The 27,332-nt window shown below is 51.1% G+C and overlaps 3 protein-coding genes across 16 annotated transcripts in view; 1 reads left to right on the top strand and 2 right to left on the bottom strand.

The window, feature by feature from the left end:
• PPIL6 (peptidylprolyl isomerase like 6) overlaps nucleotides 1-12,397 on the bottom strand; it is a 35,704-nt gene extending 23,307 nt beyond the window's left edge. For 3 of the 8 annotated variants that reach the window (XM_081526799.1, XM_081526801.1, XM_081526805.1), the window contains exons 1-5: nucleotides 12,238-12,397; nucleotides 8,317-8,412; nucleotides 4,475-4,663; nucleotides 278-340; nucleotides 33-180 (exon numbers count right to left, since the gene is read on the bottom strand). In XM_081526799.1, the coding sequence (XP_081382925.1) occupies nucleotides 33-180; nucleotides 278-340; nucleotides 4,475-4,663; nucleotides 8,317-8,412; nucleotides 12,238-12,360 (619 nt within the window). In that variant the 5' untranslated portion in view covers nucleotides 12,361-12,397. Of the gene's footprint in view, nucleotides 1-32; nucleotides 181-277; nucleotides 341-4,474; nucleotides 4,664-8,316; nucleotides 8,413-12,007 lie in introns of all 8 variants that reach the window. The other 5 variants (XM_081526800.1, XM_081526803.1, XM_081526807.1 and 2 more) reach the window with 3 other exon arrangements.
• Nucleotides 12,398-12,450: 53 nt separating this feature from the next.
• On the top strand, nucleotides 12,451-15,808 carry SMPD2 (sphingomyelin phosphodiesterase 2). 2 transcript variants are annotated; one of them, XM_081526797.1, is made up of 10 exons: nucleotides 12,451-13,017; nucleotides 13,256-13,352; nucleotides 13,452-13,528; nucleotides 13,875-13,968; nucleotides 14,108-14,197; nucleotides 14,436-14,518; nucleotides 14,648-14,780; nucleotides 14,875-14,979; nucleotides 15,153-15,306; nucleotides 15,406-15,808. In XM_081526797.1, exons 1-10 carry the CDS (start codon nucleotides 12,968-12,970, stop codon nucleotides 15,792-15,794), a joined length of 1,272 nt encoding a protein of 423 aa, XP_081382923.1. In that variant the 5' UTR covers nucleotides 12,451-12,967; the 3' UTR covers nucleotides 15,795-15,808. The 2 variants fall into 2 exon arrangements, with proteins under 2 accessions (XP_081382923.1, XP_081382924.1); XM_081526798.1 differs by having other exon boundaries at nucleotides 14,436-14,522; nucleotides 14,709-14,780.
• A 140-nt stretch (nucleotides 15,809-15,948) lies between these two features.
• On the bottom strand, nucleotides 15,949-27,332 carry MICAL1 (microtubule associated monooxygenase, calponin and LIM domain containing 1). Of its 6 annotated transcripts, none has more exons than XM_081526714.1 (27): nucleotides 27,053-27,332; nucleotides 25,652-25,734; nucleotides 25,446-25,516; nucleotides 25,037-25,342; nucleotides 24,736-24,943; nucleotides 24,355-24,459; nucleotides 23,911-24,015; nucleotides 23,645-23,800; nucleotides 22,911-23,011; nucleotides 22,146-22,403; nucleotides 21,760-21,875; nucleotides 21,440-21,566; nucleotides 21,169-21,250; nucleotides 20,481-20,628; nucleotides 19,865-20,055; nucleotides 19,589-19,677; nucleotides 19,407-19,448; nucleotides 19,118-19,201; nucleotides 18,845-18,998; nucleotides 18,452-18,528; nucleotides 17,882-18,158; nucleotides 17,664-17,764; nucleotides 17,288-17,401; nucleotides 17,067-17,160; nucleotides 16,798-16,897; nucleotides 16,610-16,683; nucleotides 15,949-16,224 (listed from the first exon to the last, which is right to left on the bottom strand). In XM_081526714.1, the coding sequence occupies exons 4-27, from the start codon at nucleotides 25,292-25,294 to the stop codon at nucleotides 16,076-16,078; spliced, it is 3,210 nt and encodes a 1,069-aa protein (XP_081382840.1). In that variant the 5' UTR covers nucleotides 25,295-25,342; nucleotides 25,446-25,516; nucleotides 25,652-25,734; nucleotides 27,053-27,332; the 3' UTR covers nucleotides 15,949-16,075. The 6 variants fall into 6 exon arrangements, with proteins under 6 accessions (XP_081382840.1, XP_081382841.1, XP_081382839.1 ...); XM_081526715.1 differs by lacking the exon at nucleotides 27,053-27,332 and adding an exon at nucleotides 26,682-26,775 and having other exon boundaries at nucleotides 25,652-25,729; XM_081526713.1 differs by lacking the exon at nucleotides 25,652-25,734.

Genomic DNA, 27,332 nt, shown 5'->3' with positions numbered 1-27,332 from the left:
CAACTAAGTTGTATTTAAGGTTTCAAACTCACCTCCTCCTTGTACCCAGCCGTTCCGTACCACTCGATGGAAAATGGAACCTGTGTAATGTAGCTTGATGCCACTTTGGGAAAACCCTGCTTTTCCTGTGCACAAGATCTGAAAATTTTTACATGTTTTGGGACATGTATCAGAATATAGCTAGAAATAAAGATAAAAGATTTCAAAGATTAAACATTTTGACAGAGATTCTCACTCTCCCCAACTTATTGAGAAACAACCACCAAAATCCTCTTACCTCAAAAATCAATCTTCCAATCGGATAAAGATCAATAGAAATGTCCAAGAACACAAAATTATGCTATTAAAATTAAAGAGAAGAAGGTAATGCATGTCAGTGTTTTGGAAGAAAGTTTTAGAAGTGACCAAAACTATAATAATGTTTTCAGTGTTAAGATGACTGACAGCATTAACATAGATGATGTAACAGCAAAATTAAACGAATGACTTTAAAAAGTTTGTTTCATTTTATTATACTACATGGAGAAGCAATGGCACCCCACTCCAGTACTCTTGCCTGGAAAATCCCTTGGACGGAGGAGCCTGGTAGGCTACAGTCCATGGGGTCGCTAAGAGTTGGACACAACTGAGCAACTTCACTTTCACTTTTCCCTTTCATGCATTGGAGAAGGAAATGGCAACCCACTCCAGTATTCTTGCCTGGAGAATCCCAGGGACGGCGGAGCCTGGTGGGCTGCCATCTATGGGGTCGCACAGAGCCGGACACGACTGATGTCACTTAGCAGCAGCAGCAGCAGAATTATACTACAGTTTTACAACCTAAATAAGATGCTTTTTAAAACCTTTCAGTAGTAAATCACATTAACCTATCATACAAAACTAGAACACATGGCCTAGATAGCAACCACATCACAAACTGGGTGTGGAAAGGAACACTGATCAGTCAGTCCCTTTGGGAAAAAGAGCAGACTGGGAAGCCTTTTCTTTCCTAAGTAATTCTGGAAAAAGATCCACATGAGCCCATAGATTTGGTTACTGTGTGTTCTGGATTTTCAAAGACTGCACAGATCAGCTAAGCAGAGCCAGGCCACAGTCTTTCTGAGTGGAAAAATAAGGCCACTGTATGCATAGGTGCTATGCCAGGGGTAGGGAAGAGAGGATGCTGTACTTTTTAGTTCTTTCTTTCATGACCTAATACTCACAGATGCCCCAAGCTCTTATTTTCAATTGACATCCTTTCTGGTAGAGGCAGCTAACATTTGTGAGCCCTTGTCTAGCCCTACAAAGAGGCACCCAAAATGAAAACACTGTTCTCCATCACAGTGGCATTCATTTTGGTAGCAAACCACATCTAATGGAATACATTGTAACTCTTAGGCACCATTCTCCTACATAAAAATGCTGCCTGATTTAACAAGTACATAATTTGCCCTGCACTATTTCTTAAGAATCTAGGAGGCATAAATGAAATCACTTTTAAATGTATAACTATCATTATTTTATGTCTCTAAGCTCTTTTTTTAATTAAAGACTAAGATAGTATTATAATACCTGGTATCCAGTAATGAAGTATTTATATCCATACTATTAATAATTATGATTATGTTTCTGCCTCTCTAAAGAGCCTCTTGATGAAGGTGAAGGAGGAGAGTGAAAAAGTTGGCTTAAAGCTCAACGTTCAGAAAACTAAGATCACGGCATCTGGTCCCATCACCCCATGGGAAATAGATGGGGAAACAGTGGAAACAGTGTCAGACTTTACTTTTTTGGGCTCCAGAATCACTGCTGATGGTGACTGCAGCCATGAAATTAAAAGACGCTTACTACTTGGAAGGAAGGTTATGGCCAACCTAGATAGCATGTTTAAAAGCAGAGACATTACTTTGCCAACAAAAGTCCGTCTAGTCAAGACTATGGTTTTTCCAGTGGTCATGTATGGATGTGAGAGTTGGACGGTGAAGAAAGCTGAGCACCGCAGAATTGATGCTTTTGAACTGTGGTGTTGGAGAAGACTCTTGAGAGTTTCTTGGACTGCAAGGAGATCCAATCAATCCATCCTAAAAGAGATCAATCCTGGGTGTTCATTGGAAGGTCTGATGTTGAAGCTGAAGCTCCAATACTTTGGCCACCTCATGCGAAGGGTTGACTCATTGGAAAAGACCCTAATGCTGGGTAGGATTGGGGGCGGGAGGAGAAGGGGACGACAGAGGATGAGATGGTTGGATGGCATCACCGACTCGATGAACATGGGTTTGGGTAGACTCCGGGAGTTGGTGATGGACAGAGAGGCCTGGCGTGTTGCAATTCATGGGGTCGCAGAGAGTCGGACACGACTGAGCGACTGAACTGAACTGAACTTCTGCCTCTCTGCTTCTGTACTACAAGTTCTTAATTATAAAAGAATATTATAACTTTAAGAGGCATAATATGGTAAGCTTCACAGGTTTATGAGGAAAAAGAGGACATATTGGAAGTTATGATTGACTTCTAAAATGAGTGAGTCCATTCAGGCATTATTAAACTTCCCTGGGCATCAATATATTATCTTTTTGTGGTTGTCAAGAGTAGATAATTCTAGAAATCCTAATGAAAACAGAGCAAGTGACTTTTAACACAAGGTAATGTCACCTATCAGCCAAACCTAATTATCTACTCTATCATTCCAAATCAGAAGTAAACAAGTCTCCCTGGGTTTAACTCAGCATGAAAAATCTAGCCTCTGGGCAAAAAATCCAAGGATTTTCTCTAGACTCTGGTTCCTCTCTCCTCACCTACTAATTAATTCAGGCTGCCATTATTTCTAGCCCGCACTACTCCAGTAGCTTTCCAAATGGCCACCCTGCCATCAAGCTTTTCCCACTCCACCCTGTTTGGCCTCAGCCCTAAACTTTTTTCTAAAACACCAAAGAAGGTTATGTCATACTTCTGATGAAAAATTCTGTTGGCCTGCTTTCTTCTAGATAAAATCTAACTCTCTGGTTAAGAATAGATAGTAAGTTCAATCTTTTTTTAATGGATCTGGTTTTGGGGTTTTTCTGTTTTTTGTTTTTGTAAAACAAAAAAGTAGGAAAGAAAAGCACCTTTCCTATTTGGGAAACTCCTCCCAGGGTTGCACCAGCCTCTGCAGAACATTCTCTCTTTCCCCACCATGTGAGAACCAGGGTGTGGGCACACAACCTGGGCTTGACTAGTCAGGTGCTTCTGCCTGGGGCCTTCGATCTCTGGGGAGCAACACAGACCCAAGGAGAGCAGAGGTTATGCTCAGTGAAGGCGGCAGGGAGACCCAAGGGCTAGCAGGCACCCATGGCAGCACCCTGGATGCACTTTCCTGGGGCGTGACTCTGGCCATGTTTTCCTGCTGCCAGGTCTCCCTTGCTCCTGACTGCTTTCCAAAGCTGACTCTCCAACTTTACTGTCAGTTGTGGATTTACCAACATCCCTTCAGTACATACTTTTTCTCCTTAAGTTAATCAGAACAGCTTGGTACTGTTGGCACCAAGAATCCTGACTGATACTCTCATTTCCCCAGCCTCCTTTACCACTCATTTTGGCCTCCTTCCTGTCCTCTGCCATCCCCAGAGTACACCATGTGCTTTGAGACTCTTGGCCCTTTGGGCATGAACTGCTATGAATGTTAAATTCCTCTCCACACCTTAGAGTTTAGAGCATTTCGCAAGTGTACTGTTTATTCAACAAAATATTCACTGAGCACCTCCTGTGTTTCAGGTTCTGTTCAAGGCAGTGGTTGAATAAGGGTGAATGACACAAGGTTTTTGCCATTGCATGGCTCAGATCCTAGCTCTGGGTCTTTGTGTAGGCACAGGCCACCATGGGCATGACATGATTTTCAGCATGTGACAGCTGTTGCTGCAACAAGGTTCCTGAGGAAAATTGCATGCATTTACCACCCTCACGGAGGGTGCCCATTCCACCCTGATGTCTGTCTCTTGCTCTCTGGACCTCAAGCTTCATGACTGTCCTCTGCCATTGCAAACCCCCCAGTGCCATAGCTTGTCTCCTCCTCTTGCCACCTGTGTGTCACCTTTCTTTTCAAACTTGCCAGTGTCTCAGTGCAGTAGCTCCCACTTAGGTGTTACAACATACTAATCAAAATATTTCATGCTCAAAGTGAGTAAAGGATAGGTTTGACTTTGTCTGAGGGAGAAGGTCTTAATATTTTTAAATAGATGCCAATTAACGCACATAAGCTTCTCATGGGGAGTCGAAATGTTTGAACAGGGATGCTCTTCTGCCTGTGCTGGCTACCCACTGTGAGATAGGCTGGCTTTACACACCACCAAGCCAAACCCCACCAGTTCTTTGCAACTAGAGATCACAGGTTCATTGAGAACTTAACCTAGTCCTCTATGCTTTTATATTCCCTTTGCTAGGTTTATCAGTAATTAGTGCCTAATCAATATAAATGCTCAAAGATTCCACTATTTTCCTTTTTAAAAAAATTAGTGTAACTTGCCTTGGTGTCTCTTAAGAATTTGGCCGAATAATCCACAGTAAGTGCTTCATAAAGTGCAGGAGGCTTAAAATCAACTATATCCCACACTTTGTGGGCCCATTTCTGTAGATCAAGTGCATCACCCAGGAGCTTATCATTAATAAAACACATCACATAGGAAGAATATTCCCAGACTTCATTCTTAAGTTCCTGTAAAGGAAAAGGACCAAAAAAAAAAAAAAAAATTAATGGGGCATGGGGGTGAGGGGTGAACCTTGCTAAACCCACAAGCCAGAGCTGCTATCAATCCCAGGACTGAACCTTTAAAAAAATATATTTTTTGCCATCTTTCAGAATTTTGCTCTCAAAGGGAGTTGAAGAACATTTCAAAACTCTGAAGGTGCTGAAATCTATGATCTAAAGTAATCTTTAAAATGGTACAGTTGTAGAAAATAGATGGTAATCTGGTAATAAAAGTCAGTGTGCATAGCATACTTGTTATATATGAATGTAAAAACAAAATGCAGTCCTTTAGGCTTCATTTCTGGAGCACATTTTACTGTATGCATACTTGGTTGCTGCTAACTCGCTTCAGTCGTGTCCGACTCTGTGCTACTCCATAGATGGCAGCCCACCAGGCTCTACCGTCCCTGGGATTCTCCAGGCAAGAACACTGGAGTGGGTTGCCATTTCCTTCTCCAATGCATGAAAGTGAAAAGTGAAAGTGAAGTCGCTCAGTCGTGTCCGACTCTTTGCGACCCCATGGACTGCAGCCTACCAGGCTCCTCCGTCCATGGGAGTTTCCAGGCATACTTGGTTAGGGGTCCTAAATAAGACATGGTTTTCAATGCCAAGGATGGAAAGAGTGCTTTTTGATGGAGGGAAGTCAGACCAGGTGAGGAAATGCCTCCTGAGGCCCAGCAGGGTTTCTCGGACACATGAGGGGCCATGAGGAAGGGAACTCACCTTCTTTAACACTTTTAAGTCCTAAGCCCTTTAAAATTAAGTGTGTGTTTTCATCCATACAACAGTGACGGCCAGTGTGCTAAACCTCAGTGTGTGGCTGCTGAGTAAGGTCACCCTGGAGGAGATCTGGTTTATTATTACCCAGTGCCAGTCCTGGCAAAACCATGCATCATCTGGGACAGCTGTTCTCCAGTTTTATTGGGCAGTCAGAATCACAGATTCCTGAGCCTCACCCCAAGTTTCTGATTCTGGGATGGGGCCTGAGACTGCATTTTTTTTTTTACCAGCATGCCATGAGATGCTGCTGCTGCTGGTCTGGAGACCGCACTTGAAGAAATGCCAGTTTGGGGAACGGTGTGCCTTTTGCTGCCAACATGCTCCATTCCCGGCTCCTGTCTCAGGAGGAGCTCACTCCCAGTTCCTTGCTTGTTTATGCTGAACTGTCAGTCACTGAGACAGCCCCTGGGTCAGTACTTCCTGGAATGTTTACATTTATCAGGGGTCTCACATTTTACAGGACACAAAACTTGAAAAAGGAGAGGAAAAGTTTAACTGTGGATATTTTAGTTAGCCTGGTAGGAGAAATGCAGGAACACATAGACTTTATTAGGAAGCTGAAGGTTATTACATGCCTTGTCTGGGTGTCTTCTACATATAAGGAGCCCTCATCACCTGCCTCAAGATAGCAGCCTGGACCCGATGGTTTCTAGGGCTTCCCAGCACTAAGATGTATGATGCTCTCTTTTTTGGAGGTGGGGGGAAAGGTCTTCTCGAAGGTTCAGAAGCCATCCCTCAGAGTTGGCGTTACATTCTGCTGAAGCATAAGGCCAGCTCAGACTAACCTTATATGTGCTAAGAAGCACTACATATAACATAAGACAGTGCTCTTTTTAAAAAAAATATTTATGTATTTGGCTGTGCTGCATCTCAGTTGCAGCACACAGGACCATTTAGTTGTGGCATGCAAACTCTTAATTGCAGCACATGGGGATCTAGTCCCCTGACCAGGAATCAAACCCAGGCCCTCTGCACTGGCAGTTCGAAGTCTTAGCCACTGGACCACCAGGGAAGTCCCATGACAGTGCTTTTGTAGGAGAACAAAAGACTGAAGAGGAAGAAGAGGTTAAGGTGGCAAGTATCCAGGAGATGAGGGTCAAGTGGAGGTGGAGAAAAGAAAGACAAGAGTTAAAGGGTATGTGGGAAGCAGCAGCAGTGATGACCTAGGAAGCCTCATTCAGCCCCCGTGAGAAAAGCAGAAGAGAACACAAAACATCTCAACGTCAGCAACCCAGACTGACATGGGTCAGAAACTGCAGAATGGAACCCACGCCAGTCTTCCCAGTATGGTGGGAATATGGAAAAGAATGGGTGCAAACCTCGAAGCATGAAATCATGTAGGTGGAGAACACAGTATGATAGGCAGTTTAGGAAGTTTGATGATAAAAATTGAGAAAAACACTGTTTTATGTTAGAGTGCCCAATGGTCTGGGTTTGCCTCAGACCATCCCAGCTTAAATCAACCCTGTATATTCATTGGAAGGACTGATACTGAAACTGAAGCCCCAATACTTTGACCACCTGATGCAAAGAGCCAACTCATTGGAAAAGACCCTGATGCTGGGAAACATTGAGGATAGAAGGAGAAGGGGACAACAGAGGATGAGACGGTTGGATGGCGGCATCGACTCGATGGACCAAACAAACGCCAGGAGATAGTGAAGGAGAGGGAAGCCTGGCAGGCTCCAGTCCAGGGGGTTCACCGAGTCAGACACGCCTTAGCAACTGAAGAACAACAACAATCCCAGCTTTAGCAATGAAATTTGTGCATCCCAGCAAACCCCTCCAATCCAGGCAAACCAGGACTATTGGTCACCATAGCTGTTGTAATGATTAGAGTTAATATTTATAGAAGTCATTAGAATAGAGCCTGGCATATAATAAGCACCATAGGTTAAGTGTTTGTTATATTTCTATTTGAATTACAATGAAAATGTACTGTGGCTGTGAAAATGGTATGAGACTCGTTTACAGTGATCTTGTAAAGCAACACAGTCTGCATGATAATCACAGGACATCCTCGTGCAGTCAAACACGGGACAATCAAAACTGCTCTGGTCAGGAGAAATGCGATCTCATCAGCCACTGAGAGATGGGGTGGGGCAGGGAAACCAGGACTGGGACTCTCTACAGGACTGGACCAGAGGTGATAAGCAGATGTATCCATTCCAGTCTGCCCCAACACGAGCTGTAACAGAGCCAGGATGCCACCTTAGACTCCTTCATATCACACGTTCCAGGCAGCACTACCAGTTAATTAGGGTTGGCACTCAAGAGGAAACCAGTCTGCCATTTCTGGATAATCTCTGCCAACCTTAGGATCTGGGGTCCTTAAGGGGTACTATTATCAGGGAGAGTGCAGAGAAGGAAGCTCCTATTTGGACATGGTTATCCTGTGGGAAGCTGATGCCTGCCCTCAGAGCTCCCCTGAAACCCCACATGCTCTCCTGCTGTATCTGTGCTGGACACCACTGAAACCTTCCTGAATTCGGGCCTAAAAGAGTGCCAAGCCACAGTAACCTGAGTGCCAGGGTGTCACAGGAAGGTAGGACTAGGTGATATGCAGGGAAAGGGGTGGTCATCAGCAAGAGTAAATAGCAGCATTGACAGTGTCAAACTTACCTTTATTGCTTGCCTTCCAAAAGAAAATCCTGGAAGTGTTTTACCTTTTCTTAATATCAGCTTGGTAAAATGACTGAAATAATTTAGGAAAAGTGCATAATTTAGAGAAATAAAATCTAGTTGTATGAAAATTACTGCTTCAGTTTTTCCAAAGCAATGCATAGGTAAATAATTCAGGCAAAACTTTGCTCATTTCCCATACCCCAAATATCCTTTACCCTTTTTATCTCTTGTATATACTGATCCCATGCAAATTCTTGAACAGGAACTATTATAGGATCTTCAAATTTGGATGGATAATTCCTCTTCAGACTCTAGGTTTCAAAATAGAATATTATATTAGAGTATATTCTCTTTTAAAGTAGAAATCATTCCCCCTGATTTTTATGGAGTCTTCAGGAAGTTTTACACAGTGTATACCCAAGTCTGGCTTAGATGCCCCTTGCCAGCTCCCAGAGGGGCCTGTGCTTACCTCTATTAAGTCCCTCCCCAGGCCACACTTGTCTCTCATCTGAAGGAAATAAGCTCCTTGAGGGCAAAGACTATGTCTTAGTTTCCCACTGGCCTCAATATCAGGTACATAGTAGACCATCCACACATAGCAACTGCATAAACAAGTGAACAAATGAGTTTGTACCAACAGTTTTGTGATCTGCCATGTTCTTTTAGAACCAGTTTTTCCCTCAGTGGAGGGAAAAAGGCTCTACACCTTTTAGAGGTGTAGAGTGAGGCTCTACACCTCAGTGGAGCCATGGGTACTTTTAACTAAAAAAAAAAATGTTATTACTTTAATTCACTGACATGGAGAATAACCAAAGATATGGTTGTGGTTATAGCCTCTGGGGAAAAGAGAAGTAAATATTAAATATGTTTTGGTCTAGATACTGAGCATGTATTGACTTAATGTACTTTGTTTTGTCTGTATGAATCAGAAAATTCTTTCTGATTAACAATACCTGTTAAAAAAAAAAGTTTTTTTAAATGTTAATGCTCCTTTTAATGTTATAGTTTGTCTTCTTCTAAAGCAAGAGAAGGCAGTTGAGGCAATAACATTTAGGCAACACTTTTCTGAGCAGGTCTGAGGAGTAAATGAACCAACAGGGAAAAGTGTCAGCTGGCTGCTTCTGTCATAGTCTAAGGGGACACTGGCTTACCACACTTCCTCAAGGGTGGATAGTCCAAGGCAGAGAAAGCCAGGACATGAGTACCCTGCCTTGGGACCAGGGGTAGCAGAAGAGGGCAACAGCAATCTGGCCATTGCCTTCCTAGACCACTGTACCCAACCAACAGCTGATGTGTCCTTTTTCTCAATTCTAGTGTCTGTGCTCTGTCTGAGGCAGTCATGCAAGATGACTGCTGTTTCTCACTGAGGGACCACCTGGTATAACTAATAAGCCCAAGAGTTTTCAAATTAAGCATACTTAATCATACTTTCTTCATAATTTGTTCCAGAATGAACTATATTATGTAATACTACTCTTTATAAATCTAAATCTTTCAGTTAATTAGGTATCGGAGATTGCCTGCAAGTGATCACGTTGGAAAGGATTCTTTCCATTCAAGGATCCTTTATTAACACAGAACTAACTGAATTTACATTGATATATTTTCATACTCAAATAGAGCTACTGCTTATTTAACTTACATGCAGAGTACACCAGAGAAACGCTGGGCTGGAAGAAACACAAGCTGGAATCAGGATTGCCGGGAGAAATATCAATAACCTCAGATATGCAGATGACACCACCCTTATGGCAGAAAGTGAAGAAAAACTAAAGAGCCTCTTGATGAAAGTGAAAGGAGAGTGAAAAAGTTGGCTTAAAGCTCAACGTTCAGAAAACTAAGATCATGGCATCTGGTCCCATCACCCCATGGGAAATAGATGGGGAAACAGTGGAAACAGTGTCAGACTTGATTTTGGGGGGCTCCAAAATCACTGCAGATGGTGATTGCAGCCATGAAATTAAAAGACGCTTACTGCTTGGAAGGAAGGTTATGACCAACCTAGATAGCATATTTAAAAGCAGAGACATTACTTTGCCAACAAAGGTCTGTCTAGTCAAGACTATGGTTTTTCCAGTGGTCATGTATGGATGTGAGAGTTGGACGGTGAAGAAAGCTGAGTGCTGAAGAATTGATGCTTTTGAACTGTGGTGTTGGAGAAGACTCTTGAGAGTCCCTTGGACTGCAAGGAGATCCAACCAGTCCATCCTAAAGGAGATCAGTCCTGGGTGTTCATTGGAAGGACTGACGTTGAAGCTGAAACTCCAATACTTTGGCCACCTCATGCGAAGAGTTGACTCATTGGAAAAGACCCTAATGCTGGGAAGGATTGGGGGCAGGAGGAGAAGGGGACGACAGAGGATGAGATGGTTGGATGGCATCACCGACTCTATGGACATGGGTTTGGGGAAACTCAGGGAGTTGGTGATGGACAGGGAGGCCTGGCGTGCTGCAATTCATGGGGTCTCAAAGAGTCGGACACGACTGAGCAACTGAACTGAACTGAGGCAAAAGCTTAAGAAAGTGAAAAACAACATTACTAATATAATATAATATAATATAGACATTGTTTTCTTGACTTAGTGTCCTCTCTGACAAGGGTTGGCAAACTGATCAGCGGGCCAAATCTGGACCACTGCCTGTTTTTGTAAGACTTGAGAACTAAGAATGATTTTTAGATTTTTAAACAGTTAAAAAAGAATCACAAGAAGAATCACTTCACATCATGTGAAATTATATACAAGTCTAATTTCACTGTCCAGAATAAAAGTCTTATTGGAAAACCACCATTCATTTACAAACTTTCTGTGGCTGCTTTTGCACAAGGACAGAGTTGAGTAGTCATGACTGAGAGCCTGTGGCTCCAAAGGCCTAACAATTTTATGTATGGACTTTACAAAAAACGATCTGCCAACATCTTCTCTACAGTATGAAGAAAACATTCTCCTTCAGATAAGGAGCTAAGAAAAAGCAAGAGAAAAAAATCCCTACAACTCATTAAATACAGTTGTGGGCCATATAACTTTGCTGATCCCATCAGCCCAGCTAACACAGACTATTTTCAGACTTCTCATCACTTGTTCTCTTCATCTTGAGACTTCACCTATTTCACAAATTAGTCACTATTTCCTGATTTGATATAAACTCAAAACTGTAACTCTGTGGACTTGGAGCAGGCAAGAAGTTAGGAATTTCTTAAGATTCTTCTATTTGGGAACATTTTGTGTCAAGTGATCCAGCTGGGTACTTTGGGAGATACAAACTTTAATAAGGCATTGTCCTGTAGTCTAGTGTAGTTTTGAAGGAGAGAAGCTTGGCCTAATCTTATAACAGCATTTCTGGAGCAAACCCCAAAGACCTGCTAAATTTTATATTTCAACATTTCACATACTTCCACATTTCTCCTGTGTTCAGGTTATAGGAGTGCTGCAGCATTGCAGACCTGGCCAAATTCTTTCAGTTACTTAAAGTGTTTTTCATTTTACAATGTTCTGCATGTTTACAAAGAAATGTCTGGATTCTCCAGAGCACTTGGGAGTCATTTGTTAAGAAATCCCTTAAGCAGCTAATTCGACTGGGATGAAGTGACTGCTATAGAAAATTTAAAGAAAAACAAAAAACAACTCCCCCCAAATGAATAGCTTTCAAAAATCATTTGGGGAAGGAATTTGTAAAAAATCAGCTAGTTATATGGAAATATTTTTTTCGATTAGAATATTTTTAATTTAGTATAAATAGTAGATATAATCAACTGTGTTTTCAGTGACATTCAATTAATGATAATGTTGCTTGTTAAGTATTTTATGAAGTTATATGGTAATATTTTTTCCACGGAGTTTCAAAAGCTATAATTTCAATTAAAAATTAATGTGGGATAAAATGTGTTAATGTATAGATAGGAATCACCTTTAATTCCCAGCAAGGGTCTGAACGATTCCTTCACTCGAATCTCCCGTTAAAGGCAGCCCTTCTCGAAGTGGAACTCCTGCCCAGACCGGCACTTGCCACCTGCACGCTCCGATCCATCCTGACACAGCCAACCCCAGCCGGGACAACCCCTCCCTGAACCTCGACCCCCGCCCCCAGGTGATGCAAGACCGGGAAGCGGGTCGCACTTGAGGTTTCTTCGCAGTTACCTCAGCGGCGCTCTTCGCGATCTGAAAGCTGGAGCTCTTGAAAAGCCCCACCACCTTCACCTGAAGCGGCTGCTCGGGTGGCGACCGCGAGATGCACGGAACCGACTGCTGCTGGCTCGCCATGCCTGCGCGTGGGGACTCCTCAGATCACAAACACTGCGCGTCACCAGGGCAACCACTGCGCGGCCCCGCCCCCGCCTATCGAGGGGAAGAGGGGGCGGGGCGGTCGGTGAAGGCCCGGCCTTTCATCAACTTTGCTCCCGTTGCTGTTGAGCCGGCGGAGAGGCGGGAGAGGACCTGTAGGCGGCCGCCACCAGGGAAGAGCTTCGGAGAAAAGGAACGCGGAGCCCACGTCCCGCGTGCCTCAGTCCGGTTCGCCGCTCCCCAGAACCTCCTCTGAGAGCGGCCCCCGTCCCCGCCTCTGGGATTCCTCTGCCCCCGCCCAGGGTCTTCCAGCGCGGCCGTTGCCTCCGGTCAGCGCCAGACTTCACGGCAGAGCGCCTTTCCGGGTTGGCGCGCCGCCAGATTGGGCCCCCGCCGGCCTGTTGCCTGGGTAACGCGGGAATCCGCCCCCAGGCGCGTGCATTAGGGCGCCGCGGCCTTCCGGGGAGCGCGGGAGCCGGGCGGCCACCTGTACGCAGTGCCCCGGGAGGAGCGCCGCCCGCCCGTGTCCCCGTCGCGGCCGTCGCTCTGGAGGCGGAACTGTCCCGCGCCGCCGAGAGTCCCCGCCATGAAGCCCAACTTCACCTTGCGACTGAGGGTCTTTAACCTCAACTGCTGGTAAGTGCGCCCCCCTGACGCGGGTCTGGGGCCGCGTCCCGCCCACACCCGTATTGTCAGAGGAAGGAGGCCTTCCTCACATCCGGGCCACGGCCCTCCCCTGCCCTAAGCTTCGGGATGCTGGGGGCAACCCGCACCTCCACGGCCGGTCCCTGGCCCCAACTTCGGTACTGCCCCGGAGCGCCGAGCGTCGAGCGCCCGCAGCTGTCACCTCCCCTCTTGCGCTTCTCGTCCTCAGGGGCATTCCCTACCTGAGCAAGCATCGCGCCGACCGCGTGAAGCGCCTGGGAGACTTTCTAAACATGGAGAGCTTCGACCTAGCTCTACTGGAGGAGGTGGGGCCGTGCGGAACCTGGCTGCAGGGGCGGCAGCGGGGATGGGGGCGCTCTCCCAGGGGGAAGGGCCGGGAAGGTATCTTTAACCCCTTCCCCCAGGTGTGGAGTGAACAGGACTTCCAGTACTTGAGACAGAAGCTGTTGCCCACCTACCCAGCTGCACACTACTTCAGGAGGTGAGCAGCCAATTGTCCTGGAAGCCTAGATTCAGACCTTGAGGTGCTTGGCCCTGCCAGCTCCTCCTCCCTATGCTGCCTGCACCCTGCTTCCTCTCCCCCAGCATCCTCTTCTCTGGGTGTGGAAGCAGGAGAAGGTGGAATGAGGAACATCTAGCTCTACAGCTCATCAGACTTACTATCAGGCCGTCCTATCACCCCACACAAGCAACTAACACATGAGCTTCCATCAGCTGCAGAAAGAGAAAAAAAAGTAGCTGATAAGAGCTGGGAGACAAGGGGAGGGGGGGAGGGCTGGGTATTTCTCTTCTGCTTTTGTGACTGCTAACCAGGATTTGGGTTTCAGCGGCATCATTGGCAGTGGTCTCTGTGTCTTCTCCAAACACCCAATCCAGGAATTCACCCAGCATGTCTTCACCCTCAATGGCTACCCCTACATGGTGAGCCTGATCTCTGAACTCTTCCACCACCCTCCCCCCTCCACTAACACATAGTAAAGGAGGTAACCTTCTAGGATTGCAAGGGATGGGCAGAAAGAGGGTGGCAGTGCTCTGAGTTCTGTCCTACTCCTGCCTGCAGATCCATCATTGTGACTGGTTCTGTGGGAAGGCCGTGGGGCTGCTGGTATTCCATCTAAGTGGATTGGTGCTCAATGCCTACGTGACCCACGTGAGTGAAGCCCACAGTGCTTAGGGCTGGGAGAGGCAGCCGGGTTCTGGGAGGGAGAGAGGGGATGCTTTTGGTGGAGTCACCTTGGGGTAAGTTGTGGGGGCAGGATTCCTAAGGCCAGTAGGCAAAGTTCACACGTATTTTACCAAGCACCATGCCAAGTGACAGACAAACTTGATTTACACCTGTTCTTAGGACCTTGAGTCTCATCTGTTACTGTCTCCTCTATCTTGTGCAGCTCCATGCTGAGTACAATCGACAGAAAGACGTCTACCTAGCACATCGTGTGGCCCAAGCTTGGGAACTGGCCCAGTTCATCCAGTGTGTGAGCCTGGGCTTAACAGGGGAAATAGGGTGGGATCCAGGGACTGAGGGGTGGCTGTAAGGTCCCACTTTTAGGGCAGAACTGATGAGGGAAGAATTCCTGCCTCACCATCTTGGTTCCTCCAGCCACACATCCAAGAAGGCTGATGTGGTTCTCTTGTGTGGGGACCTCAACTTGCACCCAAAGGACCTGGGCTGCCGGCTGCTGAAGGAGTGGACCGGGCTGCATGATGCCTATCTGGAGACCCGGGACTTCAAGGTGAGAACCTGTCTAATTACTTCCCCACCTACACCCTCAGCCTCTTTCCCTCCTCCTTCCCCTGCATCCTCACTCAAGCCCACTCTTCACCTAGGGTTCTGAAGAAGGCTGTACAATGGTACCCAAAAACTGCTACGTCAAGCAACAGGAGCTGGGGCCATTTCCCTTGGGCATCCGCATCGACTATGTACTTTATAAGGTCAGGCCTCTCCCCGTGGCACCCACTGTGTTTCTTCATCTCTCACCAGCCTGTGCTGATCCTTTGTCCAGCTAGTCTAGTCTTATGTCACTGATAACTGGAGAATGGATAGCCAGGAACTGGTTCTCTGGACACACTTCCAAATAGAAGTTTCTCTTCGGCCGTTTTCCTAGGCAGTGTCTGGGCTATACATCTCCTGTAAGACTCTGAAAACTACTACAGGCCATGACCCTTACAGCGGCCCCCCCTTCTCTGATCATGAGGCCCTGATGGCTACTCTGTGTGTGAGACACAGCCCCCCCCAGCACAAGCCCAGCCCTACCCATGGTGAGTCATCCGCATCCTTCTCTTTGGCCCTTCCCCACCACAGGTACCCCCTCCACTCTGACCCTTATTCTGCCTCCCCACTGTCCTGCCTTGTTGTAGGACCAGCAGAGAGGTCACCATTGACCAGTGTGCTAAGGGAGGCCTGGGCAGAAGTGGACCAGGGCATGGCTCAAGCTCGCTGGTGGGCCACCATGGCCGGCTATGCAGTTGGTCTAGGGCTGCTTCTCCTGGCGCTGCTGTGTGCCCTGGCGGCCGGAGGATGGATCAAGGAAGCTGCTCTACTGCTCTGGACCCCCAGTGTAGGACTGGTGCTGGGGGCAGGTGCCTTCTACCTCTTCCACGTGCAGGAGGCCAAGGGCTTGTGTAAGACCCGGGCCGAGCTTCAGCATGTGCTGGGAAGGGCAAGGGAGGCCCAGGATCTGGGCCCAGAGTCCCAGCCAGCCCTGCTCCTAGGGCAGCAGGAGGGAGACAGAGCTGAGGAACAATAAAGCTTGACACTTTTGTGGCTTGGCCTTTTTCCTTGTAGAAGCAGTGACTGGGGCCAGGGGTCAGCGTGACTGTCACAGTGTAGACCTTTGGGCTCCCACTCGTCTGCCCTCCCTGCTCAGTCCCCACCTCATCTGCAGCTAGCCAGAAGTCCTGTTTATGTCAGAAACTTTTTATTTTAAACACTGAGGCCGTCTCCCAGGCAGCCCAGATGAACAGAGGGTAGTGCTGTCCTGGGGTAAGGCGGTCTTCCTGGCAGATAAGTCAGGCAGCCTGCCCTCTTCTAGCCCTGGACCCCCGGCTCTGAGGCCAGCTCACTGAGCCTGCGCTCTTCCTGGAGCCGAATGAGGGCATCTCGCTGGTTCACCACATCCAGTAGCTTCCTCAGGACCTGGTCCTCAGCCTGCCGATCGGCAGCTGTCTTTAGGGTTTCTGAAGGGAGGATATGAAGCTTAGAGGACAGAGGATGTGGCAGAGAGGCACAAGACACACAGCCTAATCCTGCCTGTGTGACTTCTGCAACCCCTGCTGTTTCCCACCCTGTGAAACTGGCTCATCAACACTAATGGTTTTCTAGCATTGTTTAGCTGCAACATCATTCTTAAAGGAAATCTGGTGTAAAAGCTCAGTTGGGCAGCTCTGACCGAAGGTGCAGAGTAGGGGCTTGGAGCCCCATCCTCTGGCGTCCTTCAGTTCAAGAGGCAATTCAGGAGGCATTTCAGCCTTCAGAGGTACTCAGACTGGAGAACTGTTGCTGGGCAATATCTGCAGTCATGAGGCTTGTGCAAATACCAGCCTCTCCCCACATCCTGCCTACCTTCCCGGTTCATGTAGGTTCGCAGCTCTTGGTCCAGCTGCCACTGTTTCTCCTCCAAGTTCAGCTCCTGCACTCTGTGGAGGGCAGGAATAGAAAAGGCACAGATGCCTAGGATGGCCAAAGACCTGGCTGGGGCCTGCCTGACTCAATGCCACTGTCCCCCACTCCCCATCCCTGACACCCCTTACGTGATCATGAGCTCAGCCTCCTCGGCCACCAGGCTGTTTTTCTTCTGAACGAGCTGTAGCAGCTGTTCCACCCATAATGCCTTTTGCTCTTCAGGGGAACCTGATAAGAAAGGGGGCCAGTCAGGCCTCCAGCCAGGATCATAGGAGTCATGGCAAGAGGAATAGAGCCTGCTGTGAGCCAGACCTAGCAGTTTGGGGGTTGCTGGGGGCAGAACACAGTGCCAGGAGGCAGAGGTCTCCTGGTTTATCCCTCCCCTGTCTTCACTCACTGCTCTGGCTCCTCAAAGCCAGCTCCAGCTTCGTGCCCTTGGCCTCCAGCTCCCTTAGAGCAGCCTCGATCTCATTTAGTCGCCGCTGGATGGCCTGAGGAGTACAAGACAGAGGGACCAGGAGTCTGGTCGTTGCTCAAGAACAGAGTCCCAGAGGAGCTCTGATCCCCAGTCTCAGGATTCTGACCCCATCAGGACCTCTGGGAACCCTGAGGCCGCACCTGAGCCTTGCAGAACCGCTTCATCTCCTCCTCCTTGGCCCGGCGCAGCAAAGTCCGACGCCACGTTGGATAATTGTTCATGGTGCCTGAGTTCTTAGCCAAGTTCCACAGAAACTGTGACAGAGTCAGGTGAATAAGGGTTGGGGAAGCTCTATTTCAGAGGAACCAGAAAGACTCTAGGCTGGAAGTGGGGTAAGTTCTGATAGAAAAGGTAGAGGCTTAGAGACATGAAAGAGACCAGATGAGAAGACATTTGGAGACATTTGGGTTCAGAAGAGGCTGGGTGCTGTGGGTTTCTCCTGGGTGAGGGGAGGGGTGTGTTTAGTGGATGTGTGCTGGCTTGGGCAGAATAGGTGGCCAGGTTCTTCCCACTAACCTGTTCCATGTCTGAGTCCAAAGGCACATCTTCCTCTTCCTCTGCTTCCTCTTCACTGGACGAGGAACTCTCTTCTTCCCCCTTTTCCGTGGCTTCAAGAACTGAGCATGACGAGGACATGGGCTGGAATCCCCACGACCTCCCTCCCCATGCCCCACATCCCTGTCCCAAGAATCCAAAAACCACCCACCCCATCCCCACCCTGAGCCAGCAGGTACCCTGAGGACTCTGGACAGGCATTCCCCAACCCTTGAAGCTTGCTTCCAGGGCTTGGCGGGCCAAGACAGAGCAGCTTCTGGGGGGCTTGGGTGGAGGCTCCATTTCCGGGTCAGGGGTGAGATGAAGGGAGGATAAACGCTGGCGTTCTGGGCTGGAGAGGCGGATCAGTCGACGGGTGGGCTGGCTGGGGCTTGGGACAGGATTGGTCCCTTGGTGGAGGGCCACGGGAGTTGCGGGGCCTGATGGCATGTTATTCTCACTCGGCATAGGAAGGTCCTAGAAAATCCACCAAATGTTGTGGTCAGTGACCTGCCCAGCGTGGGCTGAGGCTGCCCGTTGAGACAGATGTGGGCCCTGGCATTCATCCATTTGTGCCGTTTACTGAACAGTGTCAGGCAGTGTTCTGGATACTTGAAATATGTCAGTAAGTAAAACAGGACAAAGATCTCTGCCATCATGGTGTTTACACTCTAGTGGAGGACATTCAGTTTCCCCCCATGCAGTCTGCTGGGCCGGGAGAGCCCTTTCCTCCTCCTCACCCCGCCACCACACACTTCCACAGCTTTTACCTGACTCTCAGGATCTCTATCGCTGTCATCCTCTTTGTGGCCTGTCTGAGGCAGGTGCTGGAGGCAATAGAAATATCCTGGGAAGGTGGGAGAGGGAAGGAGGCATCAGATGTAGGCAGACCAAGGATCAGATACTCAGTCTATTAGGGAAGGTGGAGGTGACAAGACTACATTTGCTGGTGAATTTCTACCAGCCTCCTGGTTCCTCAGGACCCCACATCTGGGGCTTTGGAGGGGACAGAGAAGACTGAGCTTGGGAGAAGAAAGCTTTATCTTCAGCTTGTTTTTCTGCCTCATGCCCAGCACCCTGGTTCCTCTCCACTTTCAAGTTCCTGACCCCGCCCGGTAGGGCCAAACGCAGAGTCCCTCTGAATGCCTCCCAGGCCCACTCACCATCTGGGTGCTGCCTATAGCCACCTGGCCATAATGTGGCCTCACAGATATGACAGCGGAAGCAGCTCCGGTGGAAGAAACGGCCATCAGCACAGAGGCGTTCCAGGATATAGAGGTGTTGCCCACAAAGTGCACACAGATCCTCAGCACTGGCCTGCAGTGACCCCCAGGTCCCAGGTCAGCTGGAGTCAAAGCCAAGGTCTGCCCTTCCCCTGAAACACACCTCCCTGCCCTTCCCAGGCCTTTGCCTGCAGACAGGGCCCCTGTGCTCACGTCCTGCTGCTCGGATGGCGGTGTCATTGGTTCATCAGGCTCTGAGACAGGTGGCTCCTCAGTACTTGGGGTCTCAGCCTCTACCTGAAAAGGTAAGTGCTCAGGCCTAGAGGTAAAGGGACAGGGTCAGTTAGGGAGTCATGTGTGCAGATGAAAGAACTGGAAGGGAAAGGCAGTGAGACTGGATGGGGGGTTGGGTACAGGAGCTTGGGTAGCAAGCAAGACCTGGGGGACAGGACATGGGAGAGTACCTCAGGGAAGGGACTGTCCAGCCCCTGCGTGCATTTACCTCCAGGCGAGGCTTCTTGCTACCAGCATCCTCCCCATTTTCCTGCAACAAGTCCTACATTCTAAGCATTGCCTCTGAGCCCCCACTTCTCCCTTTCCTCCCATTCAGGATGTCATCCTCATCACCTCAGGGACCCCCATAAGAACCCCACTGCCCAGCCCAACCCCACCCAAACTCTCCACCTGAGTCCGGGTCCGTTGCAGGGTCCTCTGCAGTTTGCCAAGGAACAGTACAGCGCTGGCAGTGCCTGGGGAGCCTTGGCTGACCGAGCCTGTGAGGAGAGTTATGGAGATCAGGGGCGATACTATATCCCCAGAAGAGATAGCTATGAGCCAGCCCAGAAGGATAAAGGATACCTCTTCCAGGATGTCCCTTATAGGGCGCTCTCTTGCTCGCTGTCTGTCCCTCTCTCTCTCACACACACACCCTTGTCGTCCCACCCTAGTCTTGCAGCTCACCTGGGTTGTGTGGTATGCTCTTGAAGGCACTATGGAAGTGGCTGAGGTAGGCAATGAGGCCCAGTGGGTCACTCCCTGCCACCATTGCCTGTGCGGACAACACTGGTGTGATGCCCAACTCATGCTCTGCCATCTTCAGCGCCCAAGAAGTAGCTTCCAGAGCCCCCATTCCCTGGAGCTCAGCGGGTTCCCTATGGGGCAGCAGGGAGAAAGGTCAGTGGGAGACCAGAACGTGACCCCACGGAAAGGGGAGACAGCAGCAGGGGAGGAATAACGGGAAAGGGAGGCGAGGACAGGAAGGGTTTTTATTCTCCGCTGCACACCCACCACCACCCACCCAATGACAACAGCTTCTGGCCTTGGGGGGGCCTCCACCACTCACAAAGCTCTCCCTATTGAATGCATGCTTATGGGCAGAGGAGCAGGAGTACTATCTCTAGGGAGGTGAAGCAACTAGAGCAGGATTATTAGCAAGTGATGGTGCTGGGATGCAGTGGCTGTGCCACCTCCTACATGGTGATCCCCTGCGATTCCACACTGCCTGGAGGGGGAGGCGCAGAGGCATGGAAGAAAGGGAGGGTCTGTCAGGGACCGCCAAGCCCAATCCCTGACTCACAGTAGGGCGGGCCGCAGCCGGTGCACCAGGGCGCACAGAGCCAGCCCGTCAGCCCAGGAGGAAGACAGGTCGGTGACATGGACACCTGGGTACCCAGCCGTCTGCTCCTGGCACCAGCGCAGCAGCTCCTCCTGGGAGCCCGCCGCCCCTAGGAAGAGGAGGTTGCGCTTGTACCCAGCACTCCAGCCTGCAGAGAGAGCCCAGCTGCTGGCTGTGGGGTCTGTACGGGAGCCAGAAGCAGGGACCCAGTGCCCAACAATGTGAGCAGCACGTCCTTCATCCCCATTTTCTCATTCGAAAAAAAATCTTTTGGGGGAATAAAGTGAAATCACTGCTAGCCACAGAGAGGCCAGCAGGCTATGAACTGAGGGGCAAGGGTAGCCCAGAGGCTAAAAGGAGAGGCAGGCTTGGGGTCTGCCAGGTGGGAAGAGGCAGGACAGCTGAGAACAGTGCAGCGTGGCGTGGCTGCCATCCAGTGATCCAGCACTGGTTAAAGTGCTGAGATACTCCACACAGGCTGCCAAACGGCTGCTGCCCTGTGCTCTCCGGGACGCCCCCAATCTTCCCCCCAACCCAGCAGGGCTCCAGCACCCTGCTCCATGCTGCCAGCGGCTGCAACTGCTGTCGGTGCTTACGCATCACTGTTCGGTCAATGTTTTAGACATGGCCCTGGAGGAGGCCTGCTCACCAGTGGCTGGCTTTCCGGAGTCTGTCTTGTCACTAATCCTCCGCACAGGGTCCTTGGCCTCCACATCGTACAGGTCTCGTACCTACGGCAGCCCCTTTCAGGTCTCCAGGCGGGCTGACCACACACCTGCTCAGCCCATGGGGGAGGGCTGCCTGGGTGGGGCTCACCCAGAGGGACAGTGACTGCGTGGACCAGGAGGCAAGGCCTGACCTGGGGTGGGGCAGCTGCCCTGGGAAGGCTTGGGGTGGAGGGTGATGCCAGGAGTTCTGACCTGATTGGGGGTCACAGCCCGGAGGTTCAGGTTGGGGTAGCGGGTGGCGGGGTCCAGCCCATACTGCGCCACATTGCGGTGCATGTTCTCTGGGGATGTCTGTGACAGGAGCTGGTACAAACTCTCTCTGGGGGGATGAGGGTGAGGGACAGGCACGAGCAGGAGAGCACCATTAGCGCTCACCCTCAACAACCACCAGGCCTTTGCCTTATTCTCCTTTATCCACTCCCTCATCTATTCACCCAGCATCTCCAAACCTATTCCTGAGTCTTGTCCCACATCCAGCCCTGCCCCGCCCCACCCCCCAACTCAGGCCTCACCGCTCCGCCAACACTTCTAGGGGCCCAGCGCCCTCTGCCCACCGCTTCACCATCCAGGCGGCATCAAAGGCTGCCAGGAAGCCCCGGGCCACTCCAGTGCCCAGGGGCCAGAAGGGCTGCAGGGTCAGAAGGACAAGAAACAGCTCAGTTAGAGTCCAACGGAGGGCCCGCCCCAACAGAGTTGCCCAAGCCCACATGCCCCCAGGGCCAGAGCAGGGGGTGCCCCCTGACACCACCGAGCCACCCTCAGCTCCTTTACAACAGTAAACCTTTTATTACCCTCCCCTTCCCATGAGGCCGCTTCTTCCCCCAACCAGGGAACCCCCATGCCTCCTTACACGGAACCTAGAGAGCCACTCCCCAATCAGGGAACACTGAGCCCTCACCTCCACCAGGCAGTCCCCGACCAGCCCCAGCAGCAGGCGGGTGCCGTGCCTCTCCTGCACCCGAGCAGAACTCTCTGCTCGCATCATGCTTGTGAAGTCAAAGGCAGAGACGTCCGGCCGCCCATGGGCGTCCTGGGCAAACTCCAGCTTCCCAAGCTTGCCGTGGGTGGCAAAGTCGGCAGCTGCCCGAGCAAAGCGCTGCAAAGCCTCGGGCACCACGTTGGCACTGCCCAGCAGCCGTTCAGTATCGGGCCAGTCCTGCATGGCCAGCAGATCAGAACCATCGGTGTCCCGTTCCCTTAGGTATAGCAGGTACACATCCTGAGGCCCCAGGAATGGGCTTCCCCAGATTACACAGCAGTTGGAGGCTGAGCTGGGACTAGACTTTGAACATCCTGCCTCCCAGGCCCAGCATCATTGCATGTGTTCAACTAGTTCATTCAGCAGATAACTTCAGGGTGCTTACTACATAGCAGGCACCATTCTAAGCTCTGCGATTCATCAGCAAGGAAGAGACAGACAAAACCCCTAGTTGAGCTTAGTCCTCATGGAGTGCAGTGCTGTGACTGGTATATGGTGTTGAGCCCAAAATAGGATTCAAGTGGCCATGTAAGTCTCAGAGGAGAAGAGCTTATTGAGGTAGAGAAAGTGCCACTGCAGACAGGATGGACTGCCTCCACACCCAGGGAGAGACCATGTCCAGGCCTGGACCCTACCTCCCAGGGTCCACCATTCAGTCCCTCCCTGCCTGGGCCTGGGCCCCACCTGATGCAGCACTCCCAGCCGTAGCAGGCACTGCTTCTTGGCTGTCATCACGAAGTAGTGGGTGTCATCCTTGTAGTACACGATATTCTCCAGATCAATGCCTGTGGGGTCAGGGCAGGGTGCAGGGGATGTGTCTCCTCTCATTATGTGTCACTTCTCCAAATACCCCAGACATGCCTGACCTCTGAGCTGGGATCACAGCTTAGCCTGCACTGGGTCCTTCCTACACAGGGACCCATGAGTTCTGGTGGCATCATGGACCATCTATCTCAGGCCCAGCAGATGGAGGAGCAAAGAGAGAAACCTGGGTGGAGTGGCAGCGGGGAGATGTGTACCACACAGTCACAGGCTTGCAGAGGACAGCCTGGCTTCTCCAAATGAGATGCATATACTCCAAAGGGAGTGGTAGTGTGAAGCCAAAGAAAACCTAGAACACCTTCTGAAAGTACCACTTGTACTTTGAATTTATGTCACTTTTATATTAAAGCCTATGTACAGAAGCACAAAGCAAAAGCCCATGCATTTGGCAAGAGATTTCTAAGACTTGTCATGCTGGGTGGCCAAGTGCAGTTGTGCCTGCTGACTCCCTGGGGGCTCAGGTTCTTTGCTGCCAGGACCACAAAGATGGACAAGTCTGGGATTCTTTGGACTGTGGACAGGTCTGAGAGGGAGAGTTGGGAGCTAGGCCACAGTCAGGCACTCGGAAGGGAAACCCTGTGAGGAAGGGCCCTGACCTGTAGCTTTGAGCAAGCTCTGGAAGAAGCTCTGGTTGTAGATCCTGGCCACACCACTGATCTCGGGCACCTGTGTCTCTTCCACGGTGCGCCCATTCACAAAGTTAGCCGTGATGCCAATTGCCAGTTTGCCGCGCATTTCTCGCACTGTGAAGCCTACAGGTGGGGACAGGTGGGTAGTGGCCGGAAGATGAGGGGTGTAACAGCCTAGAAAGGCCCAGGAGGAGCTCAAGATGCTGGCTTCTTCAAGGGAAAGGATCACTCACCTTCAGGGATGAATTTACCTCCAGCCGCAGAGATGAGGACATCAAATTCATACTTGGCCAGTTGGGCTGAGGGGCTGGGCTGGAGCTGGGCACGCCAACCACTCCCTGGGGCAGAGGATGTGAGTGGCACAAAGATATAGAAAACTGAAGGGGTGTCTATATTCCCAGGACAATCCAATGAAATAAACATTTAAATGGTTTTTTGGTTTACAAAGCAGTGATATGCTGTCTATCAAATGACACCTTCACAACAGCCATGGAAAGGAGGTGAGGAAAGAAATACTTCACATTTTACAGAAGTCCAAAATGAGGCTCAGAGGGGTTTGCAAAAGGCCAGGCTGTGAGAAAGGGAGTCTCAGCTGACTCCCAAGCCCACCCTTTTTCTTTTGCAAGGCCAGGGTATCCATGGTACATGGGGGTTCTCAACAGCAGAGAAGTACTTACCCTTTTTGGGAGGAGGCTGCAGGCCAGTGAAAGTGATGCCCCAGTGGATTTCCACCCCTAGCAGTAATGCCACTTTCAACAAGAGGAGCTGCAGTTGCCGGATGCCTGGAAGGGAGAGGACATTAGCGACAGGGACTCCAGGATCCTACAGCCTCCCCAAACACCAGTGTGTACCTGGTCCGGGTTGGAGACGGTCTTAGAGCTCACTCAGTCCAACTGCCCGTTTTACAGGTGAGGGACCTGAGTCCTGACAGCCATCTGACTGCAGTGAATCTTGACCATCCTGCCTCTGGGCTGGCCCAGCAGTCCCCCACCCCCACCTACTGGCCTGTCTCTAGGCCCAGGCTCATCCGCCCCTCCAGGCCACCACACGGTGCTCACTGATGTGGTCCAGGGAGCCTGTGCAGAAGCGCCCATAGAACTTCTTGGCGCCGAGTGCCCGTAGGTCGTGGATAGTGAAGGGCCAGAGGTGGAGCACGTTGTGGCGAGAGAACTTGGTGCGCTTTTCCACCAGCACCACTCGGGCCCCCAGCATCGCCAGCTCCACAGCAGCCCGCAGCCCACAAGGTCCCGCACCCACCACCAGGCACTGCAAACACACAAGGCAGCACTGGCATGGCGTGGGCCACCTCCTCTGACTCCGCCCCCTCTCCAAGCCCCACCCCAGGCAATGCCGACACACCTTAGTGCTGGTGCAGGCCCGGCCCTGCTGGTAGACTGGCTGGCTCGCTCGCTTGTCCAGCTTGGCCCACAGCGACTTGGCACTCCAGTAGTTGAGCTGGGCCTTGACCTTGTGGTACTGGGAGAGCCCCCCACCAGGCTCCAGCCCCAGAGCCCCGCATAGCCCTTGGAAGCTGCTCAACACATCCTGGCACAGCTGGGCCTGCAAGAAGCTCTCAAAGTGGGCATGCGCTGGGTTGGTGGAGGTGGATGAAGCCATGGAGACCCCTGGGAGGGGATCCTGGGGAGGGGCAGAGGTGCGTGGTTGCTGGAAAGAAGAAAGGAAGAGATTGCAAGAGGCTGGAGAAAGGAGGAAGGGAAAAGGAAGAGGAGGAGGCAGTGTGATATCCCCAGGGAGCTCCAGGTCCTACCCGGATAGGCTCCGCTCCTCTCTGCCAGCTGCTCCACAGACAGCCTCAATCCCTTCCACTTCAAGTGAAATCTGCCAAGTTTGGAAAAGAAAAATCAGCAGTCCTGAGCCCAGGGGGCCTGCAGGAAGCCAGGGAGCCTCCAGCTCAGGCTTCTCGACCAGGAATCTCCAGGCCCTACTCCATCCCTAGGGGACAGGAATTCTTACCCAGCCTTCAGCGAGGCCCTGCAAGCAGGCTGGAGGAATTTCTCAGACATGAAGACGGCAGGGTGCCAGGGAAACGGGCTTTCCTTGCAGTACAGACAGGGACAGATCTAATATCTGCAAACCCAGCTGCCAGGCACACATACTGTCTCATCTCACCCCATGCCTCCCTGTGCCCGGAACCCCTCAACGGACTCCATGTGCCGTTGGGTGTGGTGTGTCTTATGCCAGGGGCAAAGTTTTCCTCCTTAGCACTCGCCATTGCCTCTTGAAGGGGAGGTGGTGGTGGTGGTTTAGTCACTAAGTTGTATCTGACTCTTGGGACCCCATGGCTGTAGCCTGCTAGGCTCCTCTGTCCACGGGATTCTCCAGGCAAGAACACTGGAGTGGTTTGCCATTTCCTTCTCCAGGGGATCTTCCAAACCCAGGGATCGAACCCAGGTCTCCTGCAATCCAGGCAGATTCTTTACCAACTGAGCCTCGAGGGAAGCCCCTTCTCTAACCACGTAGGATCCACTTCCCACGACCAAACTACCTTAAAAGACAGCCCCAGGATGTTGCATCTGTCTGGTGACAAACAGCTGGGTCTATTTCTGACTCACTGTGGTCAAAATACTTCCCCTGTGACTTGCTACTGCTCCAGTGGGCCACAAGACCGTTAGGGGGTTGGAGGGGGGGACAGGGCAGCAGGATTCGCTCCGCCCAGCTTCTCTTATTCCCATAGGCACCCCGCCCCATCCCTGCTCTCTCTCCCAGGAATCTCTCCAGACAAGGCCTCTCTTTGTCCCCTTCTCCCTCGCTCGGGCACCCACGCAACTTGAGGGGTGGCAGAGCTTTCTCACGTTGGGACCAGGAGGAATCAGAGGGTACGGGGATGTGGTTGCCCACGGGGGAGTTAAGGACGGTGGTGGCGTAGACGGGGGAAGACCCCTGAGCTGATCCCCCTGACCCCGATCAGTCGGCTCACCAGTCCCAGCCCCGAGCCCAGCAGGGCAGACCCAGGAAGGAGATTAAAATCACCGCCGCAGGTCACCTGGACTAGGCGGACTGAAAGTAAGAGCAAAGGTTTCTCTTGGAAGGTAGAAAGGAGGAAGACCTCAGCGAAGTGGGGAGAGGGGCGACCCAATCTGGAAACATCGGGACAAAGAATAAGCGAGCGGTTGGGCGGTCCAGAAGGATGGAGGGAGCTGGACCACTGGCAGCGGGCGGTTGGGAGTACTCACACTTCGGACCGTAAAGTTTGGGAGGGGCTGGGTAGGACGGAGGCGCAGAGAGACGGCGCCGGACGGGCCAGGCGGGATTCACGAGGGCCTCGAGCCACATTTCCCAGGAGGCGCATCCCTACCCCCACCCCGGGACCCCGCGGGCCGAGGGGCGCACATTTGGCGCAGCTGGACAACTTACCCGGGGCCTCAGGAGCCCGTAGGGGTCTCTTTCTGCCAGGAGGGCGTCCCAGTCCGGGCGGGTTGGGAGGCGGGGACAGAGGAAGGGGGTGGAGGAGGAGGAGGAAGAAGGGGTAGGAGGCAGAGGAGGCGCGGACCAAAACCCGGGGTTGAGGGCTGCAGGCCGGTGCGCCCGGCCGGAGAGTCTAGCTGGGCGTGGGCTTCGGCCAAGCACGCTCGGCCGGCAGACTTTATTGGAGCCTCATTAGCATCTCATTAGCCGGCGATCCCCGGCTAGGGGC

Source organism: Giraffa tippelskirchi, chromosome 9 (assembly GCF_054371585.1).
Source record: "Giraffa tippelskirchi isolate mGirTip1 chromosome 9, T2T-mGirTip1v1.2.pri, whole genome shotgun sequence".
NCBI lineage: Eukaryota > Metazoa > Chordata > Mammalia > Artiodactyla > Giraffidae > Giraffa > Giraffa tippelskirchi.
Note: the sequence above shows the minus strand (reverse complement) of the source record. Positions and strands in the feature narration are given on the sequence as shown.

Bases quoted from the DNA above. Each gene is read 5' to 3' on its own strand.
- SMPD2 (XM_081526797.1), top strand. From the start codon at position 12,968: ATGAAGCCCAACTTCACCTTGCGACTGAGGGTCTTTAACCTCAACTGC. The intron at 13,529-13,874 runs GTGAGCAGCCAA...TTTGGGTTTCAG, and splicing joins GCTGCACACTACTTCAGGAG to CGGCATCATTGGCAGTGGTC. The intron at 15,307-15,405 runs GTGAGTCATCCG...GCCTTGTTGTAG, and splicing joins CAAGCCCAGCCCTACCCATG to GACCAGCAGAGAGGTCACCA.
- MICAL1 (XM_081526714.1), bottom strand. From the start codon at position 25,294: ATGGCTTCATCCACCTCCACCAACCCAGCGCATGCCCACTTTGAGAGC. The intron at 18,159-18,451 runs GTAAAAGCTGTG...TGGATTTTCTAG, and splicing joins ATAGAGATCCTGAGAGTCAG to GACCTTCCTATGCCGAGTGA. The intron at 16,898-17,066 runs GTGAGTGAAGAC...CTTTCTTATCAG, and splicing joins GGCTTTGAGGAGCCAGAGCA to GTTCCCCTGAAGAGCAAAAG.